At 43.4% G+C, this 17,232-nt stretch overlaps 1 protein-coding gene across 1 annotated transcript; it reads left to right on the top strand.

Moving 5' to 3' along the window:
• Positions 1-5,184: 5,184 nt before the first annotated feature.
• Positions 5,185-16,904, top strand: LOC114042161 (low affinity immunoglobulin gamma Fc region receptor II-like). The gene is made up of 7 exons (XM_027860829.1): positions 5,185-5,388; positions 8,069-8,089; positions 10,318-10,572; positions 12,432-12,686; positions 13,924-14,045; positions 16,352-16,384; positions 16,533-16,904. Exons 1-5 carry the CDS (start codon positions 5,313-5,315, stop codon positions 14,031-14,033), a joined length of 717 nt encoding a protein of 238 aa, XP_027716630.1. The 5' UTR covers positions 5,185-5,312; the 3' UTR covers positions 14,034-14,045; positions 16,352-16,384; positions 16,533-16,904.
• Positions 16,905-17,232: the final 328 nt, after the last annotated feature.

Here is a 17,232-nt window from a genome sequence, read left to right as displayed (position 1 = left end):
GCCTGTTTAAGTTCTTTTAGTATTTTGAAATTTAAGGTTTCATGTTGTCTTATAATATTAGCAGGATTTCCTGTATCAGGGATTTCAAGACAGGAAGAGCTTGAAGAAACTCAGATGGTACTGTTTCTTCAGATTTTAATGCTCTAAGGATGGCTCTCTGACCTGGAGCAGAGGCCTTTTTAAACACATTATCAGGAAAAGGGTCTGGTGGAGGTGGAGGTGGAAAGGGCTGTGTCAGGCAAGCTAAGAAATCTGTAAAGGTTTCTTGAGTGCCCTGTTTTATTTTAGTGAAGGAGGTTCCCCTATCCTGTTTCCCAGGCACTTTCAGCCAAGCTGCTCGCGCAGCCTTTGTTATTTGTTCATAGGCTATAAGCGGGAGCTGTAATTGCTCTTGTAATTCTGTAAACATCCCAGTACCTGTTAATTGTTCCACAGAAACAGGAATCCCTGTCCTTGTATTATTCTTGGCTTGCTCTTGACATTGCTCAAAGTATTCTGATTTCCCTATTAAATAATCCCCTGGATCAAGGCACGTGTTTGCCAAAGAGTACCAGTCATGTGGGGCTAAAGCTGTATCAATTATTGAATCTAGTAAGGTCTGAACATACAGACTATTAAGACCGTTAACTGGCAGAAGCTTGTCTTAATTCCTTTAAAACTTTAAAGTCAAAATTTCTATGTTCTCTTAATAAGACCTCAGGATTGCCAGGAAAGGCTTCCTCATAAATTGGAAACATCATTCCCTTTGGGATAGAAAGTTTTAAATCAAGAGGTACATGTTCTGCTCTATCCTCAGCCTTTTTTATTGCCTTCTCTAATAGTCCTCTGCACTGAACTTCTGTCCCCTTTGGCAATTCGTCCTGATGTTTCTGACTATCTTCTTCTCTATAGGAAGGACATCTATAAGAGGGTGGGGGTCTTAAGGGGCTGTAGGTTGTGTGTATTTTAATTCACCCTCATTATTTTCACTAATTTTTTGTTGCTCATTAAATACCTGACTCATCTCTTCTCCTTCAGTCCCTGCCCCTGCATCTTTTTTCAGGATTTTTGTTGCTAAAGGTATTTTTCTGGAGGAGTGAGACATATTTTCGACACACTCCATATGGAAAATGCACCTGGACCAACTTCCTTGTAATATTCACTCATTTGTCTGCCCACCGTCTCCCACTTTTCTAAGTCTATGGTTCCCTTTCGTGGAAACCACGGGCAGCATGTTTCAACTCAGTCTAGAAATTCCTGTAACTGACTACTTGTGATAAGTAAACCCCTTTCTTTCACTATTTTCTGTAAAAGTCTCAAATAATATTCTCTATCTTTGTTCCCGCTTTGTGTTTGACCCATACTTTCGACTTTAAGTGCGCCTCTTACGAAAGTATGTGCGCGTGGCCAGTCCAAGGCAATACTGTTTTCTTCTCCTCTAAATACCGAGCCCCTTTGTTTATTTTTCCGACGATCCCACTTAGCCTGGTGCCCCTTTAGCCCTAAAACTGCTAAAGGTATGTATTTTGTGCCTTTCGCTCTCTTACCTTGTTTCCACAGCATCCAGCTGCCAAGGTGTTTCTTTGTCTTTTTTATTTTCTCCGGAGTCCCAAGAGAGCCGCTCCCCTCGAACCGTTGCTTTCAGGTCTGTCTAGGCGTTCACACCCCACGTTGGGCGCCACTTGTTGCCAGCAACTAAAAGTCACACGTGACAGGAGGGCGTGAACTGAAGAAACGTGGGCCAGGCGGGTCAGCCAAGACTGAACCATTTATTCTTCTGAGGGTCACAGCATATATAGGAAAAAGTTTGGAGCTACAAAGGATCCCTTGTGTGGGAAAACTATGCATATTCTGTAACTGTTACTGATAACCTTCAAGGTTCAGAGCTCGGTACAAAAATGCTTTCAGGACATACATCACAGGAGCATGCAATAAAAGTGTCAAGAAAAAAGGATTACATCATTTTAAACAAATGGTTATAAGATAGAGATTAACAGTCAATTAACAGGCCTTGACAATCATTCTCAGGGCTGTCTCAGATTCTTATCTCAAAGTATGTGACTAGTCCTCCCTAGTTTGCTACCTGTTATCCCTCATGCCAGACTGTTACTGTGTCACGGTCGGGCAGTTCCAGGAGCCCCTTAATGAATAGGAGAATGGTGAGCCAACATCCTGATAAAGTGAGCCCTTGAAGGTAAGAACAGGCAGGAGTTAAATTCCAACCTGAATTCTTTAACCCTTTGCTGCACTGATCAGAGCTGGCCTTCTACAGCTGAGTAAGTTATTCTTGGTCAAAGACCCATATCCTTTGCCTTTTAGAGTATTGTATTCTAAGCTCTCTGCTCATTTATGATAATACCTTATAAATTGTGTGTGATTCTGTGATTCCTTGGCACTTTACTTCTTTCTTTCTGACTGCTTTCCGTATTTGTTTTTTGATCTGGACACTCTAGATTTTGGCTATAATATTCCTGAGACTTTTCATTTTGAGATTTCCTTTAGGAAGTAGCCAGTGGATTCTTTCTATTTCCACTTCATCCTATGGTTCCAAGACATCTTGGCAGTTTCATTTTTAAAATTTTTTCGATTATGATTACTTGGCTATTTTTTTTTTGGTCGTGATGTTTAGGTAGTCAAATGATTCTTAAAATTTTTCTCCGTTGTATGTTTTCAAGGTCAGTTTTTTTTCCTATGAAATACCTTATATTTTCTTCTTTTTTAATCTTTTGACTTTGTTTAATATTTATTGTTGCTTCATGACTTCTATTTATTCCATTATGATTTTCAGGGAATGTGGTGCTTTAGCAAGCTTTTGTACCTCTTGTATTAAACTGATAAGTCCTTTCTAACTCCTTCTTTTATAAAAGTCTCATTTTTTTCCATTTTTTCCTCCAGTGATCTCATTTTATTTACAAAAAACATTAGTAAATGCTTTAAAAAAAAACCTCTTCTTTCATCACTTCTAGGGATTCTAGTTGAATTAGTTCCTTTGGGTGCAATCCCTGGGCTCTGGACTGCTAGATTCCTGGCCTGACTGCATTTCCCATGTCAACAGACCAGTCTGTCTAGGTTGAACAAATGACTGACTGATTTTTCTTCCATTTCCTGAGCAGGATTCAGTCTGGCATCATTTCTAGTTCTGTTTGGAGGAGTTTGAGTTGGGAGTGGAGAGTGGGAGCTCTCTGTACTTGCTACTCCAACTTCATTCCTCTTTTTTTTTTGTGGAAATAAGTGCTAAATTTGTGAGTTCACTAATAAGGAAACCCAAAAAGAAGAAACTCCTTCTACTAAGACAGGTTAGCACTTTCTTTGCAATTCAGAGTCTTAGGAGGTTGATCTAGAAATTGAGAGTTTAAGTAACTTGCTCAGGATCACAACCATTCCATGTCAGAGACAAGACTTGAACCTAGGTCTTTCTAGCTTAGAAGCCACTTCTCCAACCTCTACACCAGAGAGGTTAGACACAAGGTCTGCAGGCCACCTGCAATCCACAACACTCCTGAGGGTAACCCAAATCAGATTAAAATGTGATTGGGGAAATTTAGAAAAAAATAAAAATACAATAAAACATGGATAATGTTGCATTTGAAAACTAAGTCATTATGTGGCCAGCAGGGATCTTTATGTATGATTTAGTGTGCCCCTGTTTCTATGTGAGTTTAACGCTGTTACAATACACACATCACACCACACCACGCCATCTCTCTATCTCCCCTAATATACTTAAAAAACACAAGAGATCCCTGAATATTCCCTTTTTGTTGTCCTTAACTTTCCATGCCAGCCTCAGCTTATTCTGAGCATCAGTAGTCTTCATACCATTTATATAGGACTATGGCATGCTTTTGTGTGCTCTGTCTCTGTATCCCCATCACCTAATACAATGCCTGGCATACTGACCAACAGATTGATGGTCCCTAGGTTGTCAGTCTTGCCTCCAACTTCTGAATGCATCTTTTAAAAGTCTAACTTGGTTGATGAGTTGTCTGTACATCTGTGTTTTCTTTCCTTCAGACAAGTCACACCTTTTCCTCCTCCTCAGAATTATATCTCTTTTGTGTTTGCTTTCTTATTTGTTTTTGGAATTTTTTTCGAGGTCCTATCTCATCCATACTGGAAGTACAAAGACCCAATCCCAATAATGAACAGCCTGGGAGCTTCAACTTTCTCTGTTTTTCTCACCTGTGCTGGTGCATCCCTCCTTAAGCAGCCTGTTGACCCTGCATTCCCAGGGAAACAGTACAGACACACACTTGACTTCAACACTACTGTAACTCAGAACTCAAAATGGATCTCCAATCTCAGCCTCCCTAGTATAGACTACTGAAAGCAAGCACCACCCCATCCATCCATTCTAAAGGGCTTCCCATCTCATCCACCTCCTGACTTTCCCTGGAATAATTTGTTCCATTATTATGGATAACCTGTAATTATGGGCAATCTCAGGTCACTATTTCTAGCACCAAGACCTCAGATAAAACGGTGTGATGGACAGAGAGAATGAGAAAACTTGGGTTCTGATACTTCATAGTACTCTGGCCATGGTCAAATCATTCAGCTTATCTGAGCTCCTGCTTCTTCACCCACCAAACGCACCACATGTCACAAGGCAGTTATAAGAAAAGGGACTTGTAAATGTGTTATAATTATGGTGCATCAGAGGATTCTAGGAAAGCATACATCTCCATTGTTCTCACTCTCTCTCCAAATTAGGACTGCAGGCTGGGTTTGGCTGCTTTGAATAACCAACAGCTGATATTTACATAGAGTTTTGGGGCTGAAAAATAACTTTAAATATATTATCACAATTCATCCTCACAACAACTTGTAGAGGAGGAGAGGGAAATTATGATCCCAAATACATACATATGTACATACATATAAATATTCTCTTTCCATATATAATATATATATTCACATACACATATACATCATCTGTACACACACACACACACACACACACACACACACACACACACACTTCTACTTCCAGTGCAACTTACACCTTGGGTTCCACTGAGGCCAGGGTGGAGTAGTTTCTTTGCTCTGAATTTAGAGTTGTGTAATCAATTGGATCCAGCTATGTAGATACTTGGCCATTGGCTCAAAGGGGAAGTAAGAAGGAAGAAGGAGGAGTTCAGTGGGATGAGGGCCAATGAAAGAGGCAGGAGGGGAGGAGATTCTGAGGTGGAAGGGCAATGCTCACTCCTTCTTTTAGAAGAGTTTTATGTCCTCTGGAGTGGACTGGGCTAGGGTTGGTGGCACAGGTGTGCACTGCTGGTTTCTGAATATCGCGCCTGCTTGGAGGCCACTCCTGGCATCCCCTGCCTGCCATGAGGGGACTGTGGGTGCCTGACGGTGTTACCACCACCTGCTCTGTACTGCTGTGGGTAACACTGTTGTGTTTAGGTAAGTCTCAGCTTAATGGAGCAGAAAATGGGAGTGCAAAGACAAAGGGCAAATTCTAGCTCAGACATTGTTTGGGGGACTAACTTGGGAGGAAATCACCAGTGGAGAAGATGGAAAGAAGTGGAAGGTGGGTGGGGAAGGGGCTCAACATAACCAGTTCCTTAGAATCAGGACAAAGTAGAGATGTTAAGAGTTGCTGGTCAGTCCCAGGCCAGTAATTCTGAATCTTACAGCTTGCCCTAGGCCAAGTGAATCTCTTGTTTGGGTGTCCTCTCTCAACCAGGCACCCTGATAGTTTTTCTTTCTCCCTCCTATTGTGGCCTACACTTTGAGAACCTGACCCTCTCTATGCTATAAATGGCTGATAGCAACTCAGTGTTAGACAGACACCTCCAGGGTGTTTCTATTTTAATAACCACAGTGGAACCAACTTGCTTCACTCAAGATGTGGTTGAGGATGTTTCTACCTCTGTGGCTCAAATCATGAAATGTTTGCTGTACTTTGCTCCATCTCCTGTGTCTAAAGCTGCCTTTCCTTGTTGAGGGAAGGGAAGTGTTTATCCTGGGAACCAGGAAATAGGCAGAACCCCAATTTCAGTAATTCAGGAAAGCAGATTGTGAGGCTTGAATAATTAAGAGAATTGTGTTTATTTCCTTCAAATATGTAGACACTGTCTGGAATGGAGGATGGTGGTGAGGTGGATGAGTATGCCGGCTGTCGCCAATAAATGTTATGTACTTTTAAGCTCTAAGCTGTGGCCGTGGATCAAAGATTTAGTGTTGGAAAAAACCTTGGTGCTCACTTGGATGGCTCCCCTTCTTTCCCCATTTTTAAGATGAAAAAGAAAAACCAAGGCCAAAGAAGGTAAATGATTTGCCCAAGGTCACAAAGGTAGCAGAGCCATCATTTGACCTCAGGTCCCCTGACTCCAAAGCCACACCATGCCTCTGATTTTGCTGCAAATTCCTCTTCTTTCCTCTTTTTGGTGGGAGTCATCTCCAGATCAAATTTTAAGTTTAGATGAAATATACTGAGTGTGGATCTCCTACCCCACCAAAGCCAATGTGTGTTCTAGAGGCTCCAGGATTGCCCACATTGGTCATGGCAGACTCTCCTCTCCACTCCCCTAAATGTCATGCAGTTCATACTGGTCTCCAGAGAGATTCCTGGGTGATCCATAGCTCTATCAAGTTCAGTCACCTTTTGATTCACCTCCATGACCTGGGGACTCCTCTATCCTTGGACATAGTTCAGTAACAAGCCTGAAGCAGGGAAATTCCTAGACCTGATAATGAGCAGTGCTTGGTTGTGAAAATGAGGGAGTGTGAGGGTAGAATGGAAGTATAGAGCCCATAAGGAAGGGAGGCACTGTCTAGTCATCCTACTTTATAGTTGGCTAGGGAGGGCCCAATGTCTCATCCAAGATCACTCAGTTAGTAAATGGCAGAACCCATGGTCCATAAACACTTGGTAAATGAAGGGACTTTCTTTCTTGAGATCACACGGCCCTGTCTCCTGACTTTCAGAGCAATTCCTCTGTTCAGAACACTTGCATATCTGCAGTTCTTCCATTTTCACTCCCTCACTGGGGAGATGGATTTCTCATAGCACCCTGATCTGTCTTTCTGTCTACATGGGGGGAAACTTCTGATTTTCCTCCACATTCCCTCTGTACAATCTCTGAATGACTAACTGTCCCTGGCCTTGTTCCCCTCTTCAGGCAAGGATCCAATTCTACCTATGCCCAAATAATAAGAGCTACCATTAAATGGCACTTTAAGGTTCGAAAGGGTACCATCTCATTTGATCTTCACAACAACCCTGTGATGTAGGTGCCGTTATTGTCCCCATCTTACAGATGAAGAAACTGAGGCAGATTGTGTTAAGAGACTTGCCCAGGATCACACAGCTAGAAAGTGTCTGAGGTCTAGTTCTGAACTCAGGTCTTCTGGCCTAGGCCCTGTGCTCTAACCACTGTACCACCTGGTTAAATAGTGACTGCTCACAAGTCCTAAGCCAGACATGCAGCCCCCATGCCCTGTCAGAAGTCTTAAGAAGCATAGCCAGTAATAGGGAAATAGGTTTTGCATGATTTCACATGTATAAGTGATATCACATTTCTTGCCTTCTCAAGGGGTAGCAGAGAGGTGGAAAGGAGGGAGAGAATTGGGAATTCTACCTTTAAAAAAAGAAAGAATGTCAAAAATAAATAAATAACAAATAAAAAATACAAACAAAAAAAGAAGGAAAAGCATAGCCAGATATGGCCAGTCCCCTAGAGACTCTCCTTTCTTCATTCTTCTCCCTGTTCATGAGCACTCTTAGATTAATCCTACTCTCAAGAAAGGACTTAATTCAATAAACTCATTCATGCTGAGGTGGAAAGATGTTTGCATTTCAGAAAGGAACAAAACATTAAGCCCCAGGAAGGTCTCTAATGGTGGCATTTCAGATGTCACTGAGCAGGCAGTAGATTGTTTTCCTATTTTGTTGAGGGGAGGGGCCTTCCAGTGCCCCTGCAATCACTCTGATTCCAGGCAGCTGTGAGGAAGCCTGGGGAAACACTGCACAACAGGCTTCTCTGGGTCCCTAGTCTGGTTCATGGGAGTTCCATGCTGTAACTACCTGGCCCCTGGGATCCCTGTCCTGGTCTAATCCTTGCTTTCTGATCTCTTGCAGCTCCAGTCATCAGGAGTAATGGTAAGTTCTGCATTCAGTTCTGGAGTCTTTTTTATTTTATAATCACCACTTTCCTCCCCACCCTTCCTGAACATCCATATCAGTGCAGTATAGGACATATCAGTACACCCAGGGCAGCAGCTGCTATCCTGACTGGAGCCTTGAACCCCCCTGATTAAGGGGAGAGTGAGACTTTAGGGCCAGTGAGGAAGCAGCTGTCACTGAGATAACTCTCTTCTCCCAGTACCTTCCACTCATGCTTTTCTGCTGCTAAAGACTCAACCCTCTTCCTCAGGAGCCTGTTGTTTTTAGGTGGTTCAGTCATATTTCACTCTCCTCTAGTGTGTCCCCATTTGATAGATGGGGAACTGAGGCAAATAAGGGTTAAGTGACTCACTGAAGGTCACACAGCTAGGAAGTGTCTGAGCCTGGGTTTGAACTCAGATCTTCCTGATTCCAGGACCATTGTTGTATCCAGTGTGCCACCTAGCTGCCCAGGAAACTCAGTTTTCAGTCACCAAGTCACAGGAAGCATATAAGGGCTCCAATAAGGGCTAGTCTGCTCAGGTGTGTCGCCATGTTGCTCTGTGATTAAGTAAATTATTATTGTTTATCCTGTCTGACTCTTCACAACAGCATTTGGGATTTTCTTGGCAAAGATATGGAAGTGGTTTGCCATTTCCTTCTCTAGCTCATTTTACAGATGAGGGAACTGAGGCAAACAGGGTTAAGGGGCTTGCCCAGGGTCACCCAGCTAGTAAGTCTCTGAGGCTGGATTTCAACTCAGGTCTTCCTGACTTCATGCTTGGCACTCCATCTGCTGCCCCACCTAGCTGCCCTTCTGGGTTTGAGCAGTTCTTCTGTGTATATCCCCATTTCTTCTGAATCCCTGGGCTTGTGTGTGTGTTTTACTACCTGTACTATGGAAAGAAAAGCCTGCTATTTACTACCCATTTGACCTTGTTATTTAACTGCTCCAAGCCTCAGTTTTCTCATCTGTAAAATGAAGAAGTTGGACTCACTAGATAATCTCTATAGTCCCTTTCAGCTCTAAATCTTATGAGTTAGGATCAAATGAGAGAATCTGTGTAAAATGCTTAGCACAGTACTGGACACACAGTAGGTGCTTAATAAATGCTTGTTTCCCATCCCCACTTCACATGGCACATCTGAATTCTATGCCTCTGTGGTTGCTCTGAGGTGGTCAACATAGTTGATGCTTCATGGATCAGAGTGGGGTCATCTAGAGCAACTTCCTCATTTTGCAAGTGAGGAAACTGAGTCCAAGAAAGGTCAACTGAGTAGCCCAAGGTCACACAACTAGTAAGAGACTAAACCAGAATTTGAACCCAAGAGCCTTGAATCCAAAGCCAGCATTCTTTCTCCTGCCCCAAGTGATCTCTAAATATCTGTGTATGTGCTGTGTGGGTCAAGTCAAAGCAAATCAACAAGCATTTATTAAGTGTCTGTGATGTATCAGGAACCAATGATTGTTAGGGATACAAAGAAAGGCAAAAATAATCCCTTCTTTCAAAGAACTCACAGTCTGTGGATGCTACACCAGCTCGAGTATATGTATTGTACATTGTACATGTGTCTGTGTGTCTGTTATGCCTAGATCTTGGGTCTGTGTAAGAATGCCAGCTGAGTGGGTTGGAGGAGGAAGTATTGGGGGCAGAGATTCAGATCCTTTGATGAGGCTAGCAGCTAGTAGGGGCTGGGATGCCTGACCTTGGCATGGAGGCAAATGTGACCCCTCCCTCTTCCTGCAGGAAGAATATTTTCTCAGTAATGGATCACTCTCCTTCCTACACAACAATCTGACCCCAGAGATTTCCAGGGTTTTTTCTAGATCTTGAAGATTGAAATTACAGATCATTCAGTCTTACTTTCCCTGACACGGGTTCTTTTTGAGAAGATGATAGCTCTTGGGATTTTGTCCTTGTTTGTTTGTTTGTTTGTTTGTTTTTTTACCAATCAGATGGGACCTGGGGGATCCTTAGGGAGCTGTCCATCCTTCTGGAAAAGGCCCTATGGCCTCATGACTCACTATGGCATCCATGTGTGAGAAAACTGCCACCAGCAGTTGACCAGCTCTGACTTTTTGTCTACTCCACAGCCCCCTAAACACACACTGTGTGGGCTCGATTCTATTTTCTGTGCCTGTCAGTGGTGTCCTCCCCTCAGGTCTGGGATTTGATGCCTTCTTGGAGACTCCTCTTCCTCATTCTCTCCTCTCTACCCACCAGGTCCCCCAAGGGCAGTACTGACCCTGCAACCCCCGTGGATCAATGTTCTGGAAGAGGACAGTGTGACTCTCACTTGTGAAGTGTTCCAGACCCCTGGAAACCATTCATTCAAATGGCTCCACAATGGATCACCTCTCTCCATCCACCAGGACTCCTATACAATCCCAGCTGTCCATATGGAGAACAGGGGGGAATACCAATGTGGGACAGAACACACTGCTCTCAGCAACTCTGTGAAACTACAGGTCTATCTTGGTAAATGAAGGAGACTGAGCCTGGGGTAAGGTGGAATGGGAGGGGAAGAGTTGAAATCTGCTTACAGTACAGCCTGGAAAGGGACATACCCTGTTTATTGGCAGAACTAATGTCAAGGGGGATGGGTGGTAGAGTTCCTGAGAAATCAAGTTACTTTAATTCTCCTTTTCGTTATTGCCCTTACTGAGATATGATTTTAGCTTGTCTTGTTCTAAGTTTCTCTCACTGACTCTGTCTATTTTCACTACTCCTTTCTGCCAGGAAATTTCCAGAGCTCCCTCCCAAATGCCCAGGAGATTAGAGAACTACATTTAATCAATCAATAACTATTGATCAAAGGCCTACTATGTACTGAGCACTGGAAGTATAAATATAGAGAATACAATAATCCCTGGTCACAAAGAGCTTACATACTAATTGTGAGATAACAAGTATATGTTATAAGTGTGTGTATATACATACATACAACATATATTATATTGTCTATATATACAACATAAATATAAAATTAATAGCTACAAATATATACAAGGTATTTTGAAAGGAAGACTACTACCAGTTGAGAGGCCCAAGAAAGGTGTGATGCAGAAGGTATTGCCTAAGCTGCTTCTTGTAAGAAGAGAGGAACTTTATGAGGGAGAGGTAAGGAGAGGGTACATTCCAGGCATAGGGAGTGGAAATGGGGTGTAGAGATGGACAGTGTACAAGCCTGGAGTTGGGAACTGAAGGTAGCATGAGAGGAGCAGAGAGAAGGTCACTTTGACTGGGTGGCCAAATCCAAGGGAGGGGAGAGTCATGTTCAGAGAGGCTCACTAGGTTGTAAATGCCTTTCACAGATAACAGAGGAATTTGCATTTTTTCCTACAGGCAAAGGAGAGCCATAGAAGTTGGGTGAGGAATAGAGTCCCATGGTCAGTTCACCATGCTATAATAGCATCCCCTGCTGGATGAGAATTATGACTCCGGATTAAAAATGACCTCATATTCTCTAAAATGTTTTAAGCCCCTGCCTAGTTCTTTAAATCCCCTGAAGATGTCCCAGTGTTTATCTTAACTACACATTCTCCACATTTCTTTCTCCACTTCTTGGGTTCTGATATGTGGTGAGTCCTTTGGATTATATGTAGGCAGATGGGATATATGAGTATTCAGAAAGGACTAGTACCTCTGGTGTGAGGGTTTGTCAAGCCCTTTTCTGGGATGCTCATGTCCCTCTGGTGTCCATCTGACATTCAACTCTCTCTTGTGGTTCTAAGAAGGTAGCATGTGTAGTGGTCCCCTATCTTGGCAGACGTGTCAAACAAGGTTGAGGGTAACCAACCAGTCACAAACACTTTGGCAAGTTAGTGGAGTGTCTACCCCAAGTATGTGAAGACTTCTGCCAGTGGAATGGGTGGATATGGACATCTTGTTCCAACAGACATGAAGATGGCTGAAGTAGGTATTATGGAATGCTTAGAGCTTGGTCAGACGTCTAAGATGCTAGGGTCATCCACTTCATCCTAATTTTTGTCTTGCCACTGGACTTTCATGACTCTGGAAGAGAGTGAATCTGATGACTTTCTCCAACTCTACCTGTCTTAAATCCAACTCAGCCATGAGTCATGCCATCACCCTATGATGTCATTGGTCCTCTTTGAATACAAAGGACAAACAACAACAACAACCACAATATGTAGGCACATTCTAGCAAGTGGCATTATGCATGTCCTCAGGCCAGGTTCAGTGATTGGAATCACTATTCAGAGTCTGGATCTGTTTTTTGTTGACTTTATAGATGGCAGGAAGTCTTAGATGGCCCAAGGCTCTAGGACAAGCTGAAATGTCCTGAGCCAATGACCTTTGTCTTTGCCTTTCAGATTGGCTGCTACTCCAAGTGGAGAGATTGAAATACATGGAAGGTGACACTATGATCCTGAGGTGCCACAGTTGGAAGAACAACACACTGCGCAAAGTCACATACTACCATAATGACAATGCCTTAAAGTTTCACAATGAGATTTTTGACTATATTGTCTCTCCAGTAAACCATACTCACAGTGGTTCCTACTTCTGTAAAGGGAACATTGGGAATACTACCTATCTATCTGCACCTGTGGTCATCACTATCCAAGGTAAGGAGACTTGGCCAAGGCATTTGAGGGAAAGACTAGCCGCCTAGGATCAAGATTATGTGCTTCTTATGGAGTGGACAAGGAAATGCTAGAAAGAGATAGGAATAGTGGACATTTAGGTCACATTTGTTGGTTTATGAAGTATTTTTCATACATATTTCATTGGATCTCCACAAAGAATAAAACCAACCCACAGGCAATATTATTACTATTATTCGCATTTTAGAGGTAACAAATTGAGGCTCAGAGAGCTGTGACATCTCCAAGATAACACAGCAGCAGGACCTGAATGGGAGTCTTCCTCATTCCAAGCCCAGCACTCTATGCGCTATGCCATGCCACCTCTCTCAGTAATTCCAATCAAGGCAAAGAGCCAAGGAGATTCATGGCAGAACCACTATGTGGCGATCACGTCAGATGTGTTGGGATTCTAGAAGTCCCAGCCACACGTCCAGTTTCTGCATGTTCACCTTCTTTAGCAACCACAGCTCCTTAATGATAAGCCTTAAGAGGATAGCTTTTCAATGACTCTTGAGCTGACCCCAGATTATCAATAGAAACCCCTAAGTAGGAGGTGATCAACCAGATACATAGCTTATAAAAAACTCCTAGAACCCCATAATCCATCCTCTATCATCTCCTAGGCCATCTCCTTCAGTATAGTTCTGTATCCAGGTAGAGAATATGTAAGCCTGTGCAATGGCCTCGTCTTGTAAGAGGGGCCTGAGGAGTGTTCTTTTCTTCTGATTCTTTTGGCTCCTCTACCAGGTTATGAGGGAAGGCCTCTGTCAGTATAGAGAAGGAGCATGGATCATTTCAATATAAAATATACAAGTGTTTATTAAGTGTCAGGTCCTGTGCTATGTTAAGCTCTGTGGATACAAAGAAAAAAAAGTCTGTGACTTTAAGGAGCTTACAGTCTAATGGGCTAGATAGCATCCAAGCAACTCTGTATAATCCATACATATATATACAGGATTAATTGGAGCTCATGTTGGAGGAAAGGTAGAAGAATTAAGGGAGAGTGGGAAAGGCTTCTTTCTTGCAAAAGGTGGGATTGGAGCTGAGACTTAAAAGAAGCCAGGAAAACCAAGAGGCTGAGACTAGGAGGGTGCTTGGCTGCTGAAGACAAGGGAGGAGAAAAGGGGAAGTTGGGGCAAGGTTGATTTAGTGAAGGGGAAGGAGAGGGTAGAGGTAGGGAAGAAGTAGTATTTATCTTCAGATCTCTCTCTCCCAGGGTCAGTAGAGAAGCTGAGCACTTGGATGGTGGTTATAATAGTGTTCGTCCTGGTGGTTGCGATTGCTGTAATTGCTGCTGCTACTGCCACCCTGTGTTATTGCAAGTGACACAATGAATCAGGTATGTGGTGTCCCCTTGGTTTCTTATGTAATGGGCTCTCTTTTTGGCCAAGATCCCAACCCTATCCTTCCCCAGACCCTGGATCAGTACCATTTTTTTCCTGGCCTGGAGAATCCCCAGCCATACACATACCTATACATCTGAGATTCTTTAATAAAGAATTCTTTAATTCTTTAAACCACCTGAGTTCTTTTGCTCCACTGATTCTGGAGTCAGGAGCTTGGGGACAATGCTTTGTAAACCTAATAAATAAAAAATATCACTGTTTCTCACATGAAAAACCAACTTGATGGAGAAACAAAGATAGAATAAGAGGATTAGTAAAAACCAGAAAGACAGTTTTAAAGATAGTCACTAAGAGATACCAAGATCTAGACTGAGTGACTTCTGAGACACACCCCCAAGCTATTCCACTTAGCTATCAGCATTCTTGCCTCTTTGGACAAGCCTCTTGATTTAATAGGACCACTTCCTTTTCCTTGGGCTGGGATTATCCCAACTGGATTCTTTAATGGTGCCCTTAATCAGGGACAGAATGTATGCCAGGTGGTGGAAATGGGAAAGCAATGCTTGAAATTTCATAGAATCAGAGATTTAGAGCAGGAAGGGATCTTCTAGGTCATCTCACAAAGTCTCCTGACTTTACAGATGAGGCAATGGGAGCCTAGAAGGTTAAGCAGCTTGTCTGGGGTCACACAAATAGAAAGGAGAAGAGGCAGAACTACACTAGTCCTTCACTTTCTAATCTGGCCTCTTCTCATCACACTTGGCTCCCTTTCTCTTTCTCCCCATGCTTCCAACCAGATTTCCCTGAATAACCTCAGTGCTAGATGGAGGGGCTTCACTGATTTGGAGCCAAACTCACAGGGAAGGTGGGAGCCTTAGTCTCTCCTGGCAGTGGGATGGGGGAGGGGTGGGAGGTGGTAGTGACTCAGCCACTTTTGGGTCTAGGTCACAGACATCTCTCCACGTGAGATGACGATTGATGCTTCCCCACCTGTCCACCACCTCTCCTGGCCTAAGATCTGGAGTACAGAAATCCCAAAATCTTTGTATTTCTCTACTTTCCACTGTCTCAGAAAGTATCTCCTCGAGTGCCGTGTGGCAGCTTTTTTTTGGGTGCAGGGTCCTGTTTCTCCTTTAATAAAACCCTTTCCCCTGTCCTTGGTCCTGAGGATCATGACTGTCCCATTATCTCACTAAACTGTTACGTGCCTGGCTGTCATCATTCTCTAGGGCAGCCCTAAAAACAGGGAAAAAGAAAAGGATCTCCTAGAGAAACCAAGTGAGTATAGGTGGCTCTCTCTCACTGGTTGTCCCAGTGTATGGTGGGACACAGATATACCTTGTCGGAGTTGGAACTGCAAGGTGGACTGGAGGCTGAAGAAAAGGAGGCTTGTGGGAGCTCAGCAGAACTGCAAGGAGGGCAGAAACTCAGCTCTCTTGGTCAGCTCTGTAGCACAGCCAGGACAACATTGGAGATGGGGAAAAGTGGAGACATTACATGGCAAAGCCTGTACAACCAGGCGTTCAAGACAGTGCTTCTCAGAAAGGGGAGGGAGGGGTATCTAGGGCTAATATGGGACTCTCAGGAAGACTGTTAGGTCAGTAGTGAGGGGAAAGAAGATAAGAATATAATTTAATGCTCATAATAACCCTATGAGTTAAGTAGTATAAACATTATTATCCCCATTTTACAGATGAAGTAACTGAAAGTCAAAAGGATAATATGATTGGCCCAATATCATAATATCATAGGATCATAAATTTAGAGATGGAAATGACTTCAGAGATCACTTAGTCCAACCCCCTCATTTTACAGATGAGGAAACTGAGGCCCATAGAAGTGAAGTGACTTGCTGAAAGACACATAGGTGGCAGAGCTCTGCTTTGACTCCAGATCCAGCCTTCCTTCCACTGCACTGTATGCAGATTCTAAGTGGTGGAAGCAGGATTGAAATCCAAATTTTCTGGGTTAAAATCCAGTGTCATTAGTAGAAGATGAAGATGTTCAACTAAGAAGGGAGAAGAATCAGGGCTCTGGAGTGGAGGTGTGCTGCAGACCCAGCAGCTTTGGGGCTGGGAGGCAGACTTGGCTCAGGGAAACAGTCTGGCCACCTTGCTCTTGGCCCACAGCAATGGGCTGAGGGTGTGGCAAGATTGAACCTTTTTTTTTTTAGTTGTAGAAGACTGGGTTGTACTTTTTAGCTTCTGTCTTATCTATACACAGCAACAGCATCTCTGACGCTTTCTAAGTGCTTTAATGTAACAATGTGTGGGTCTGACAACTTTGCTTTTCATTCACGCCAACATTCCTCAAGAAGAAAAAAGGCCTGAGGTAAGTGCCTTAGCTCCTTCCCCACCCCCACCCCCATCCTGTTCTCCCCTTCCTTTAATGGACTATTATCTGTTTCTCTTATGCTCCAAGGATTCTGCTCTCCACATCCCACCTCCCCAGTTCTTCCTCATTTCTCTGTTTTCTCTAGGTGAGGTTGCCAGTACCTTATTCCACTGCAATAAGATCTTTCGAACTAACAAAAAACACAGAGTTTTCCAGAGCCCAGACCTCGCCCTCTGGCAAAATCCTGTAATTGTACTGCTTTGAGCAGCATCCAGTGTTCTCTGAGCTTGGACTAGTAGTGGTCATGAAGCCTTGCGATGAAGCACACTCGCTACATCGTTGTTGATACCCTGTTTGTCAGTGTTATAACTCACTGCACAGCCACCAGAATAAATATTGAGATTTGGCCACACTGAACGGGTCCCTCCCCCCAGTAGGGGCGAGGCCCCAAGCTCTTATGTCCTCCCTTGCAAGCCGTCTGCTCCTGTTGAAATTAAACTTCTGTTTGACTCCTGGCTCTCCTGTCTCCAGCCTGTTCTGTTCAGCTCTGGCCACTCAAGGGTTAGAGACTGGTTCCGTTTAGTTAACACAGGTAATCCTGAGGAAGAAGCATCAGGACACTCGACTTATAAGACTCCCCAATAGTCATGACTACCTCTATGTCTCCCACAGTGGCCCTAACCGGCTGGATCCCACAAGCACCAGGTTAAGGCACCTGGTGGACCTAAGGCTGCATACCAGCTGCTTCCTGAGTTAACTTTGCCATTCCAGGAAAATGGATTTGACCATCTCTTTTGCAGTTGTCTGCATAAATTCTAAACTGCTTTTAAAAACCTGGAGGTTAT

This window comes from Vombatus ursinus, unplaced genomic scaffold, assembly GCF_900497805.2.
Source record: "Vombatus ursinus unplaced genomic scaffold, bare-nosed wombat genome assembly UNPS02014266.1, whole genome shotgun sequence".
NCBI lineage: Eukaryota > Metazoa > Chordata > Mammalia > Diprotodontia > Vombatidae > Vombatus > Vombatus ursinus.
Note: the sequence above shows the minus strand (reverse complement) of the source record. Positions and strands in the feature narration are given on the sequence as shown.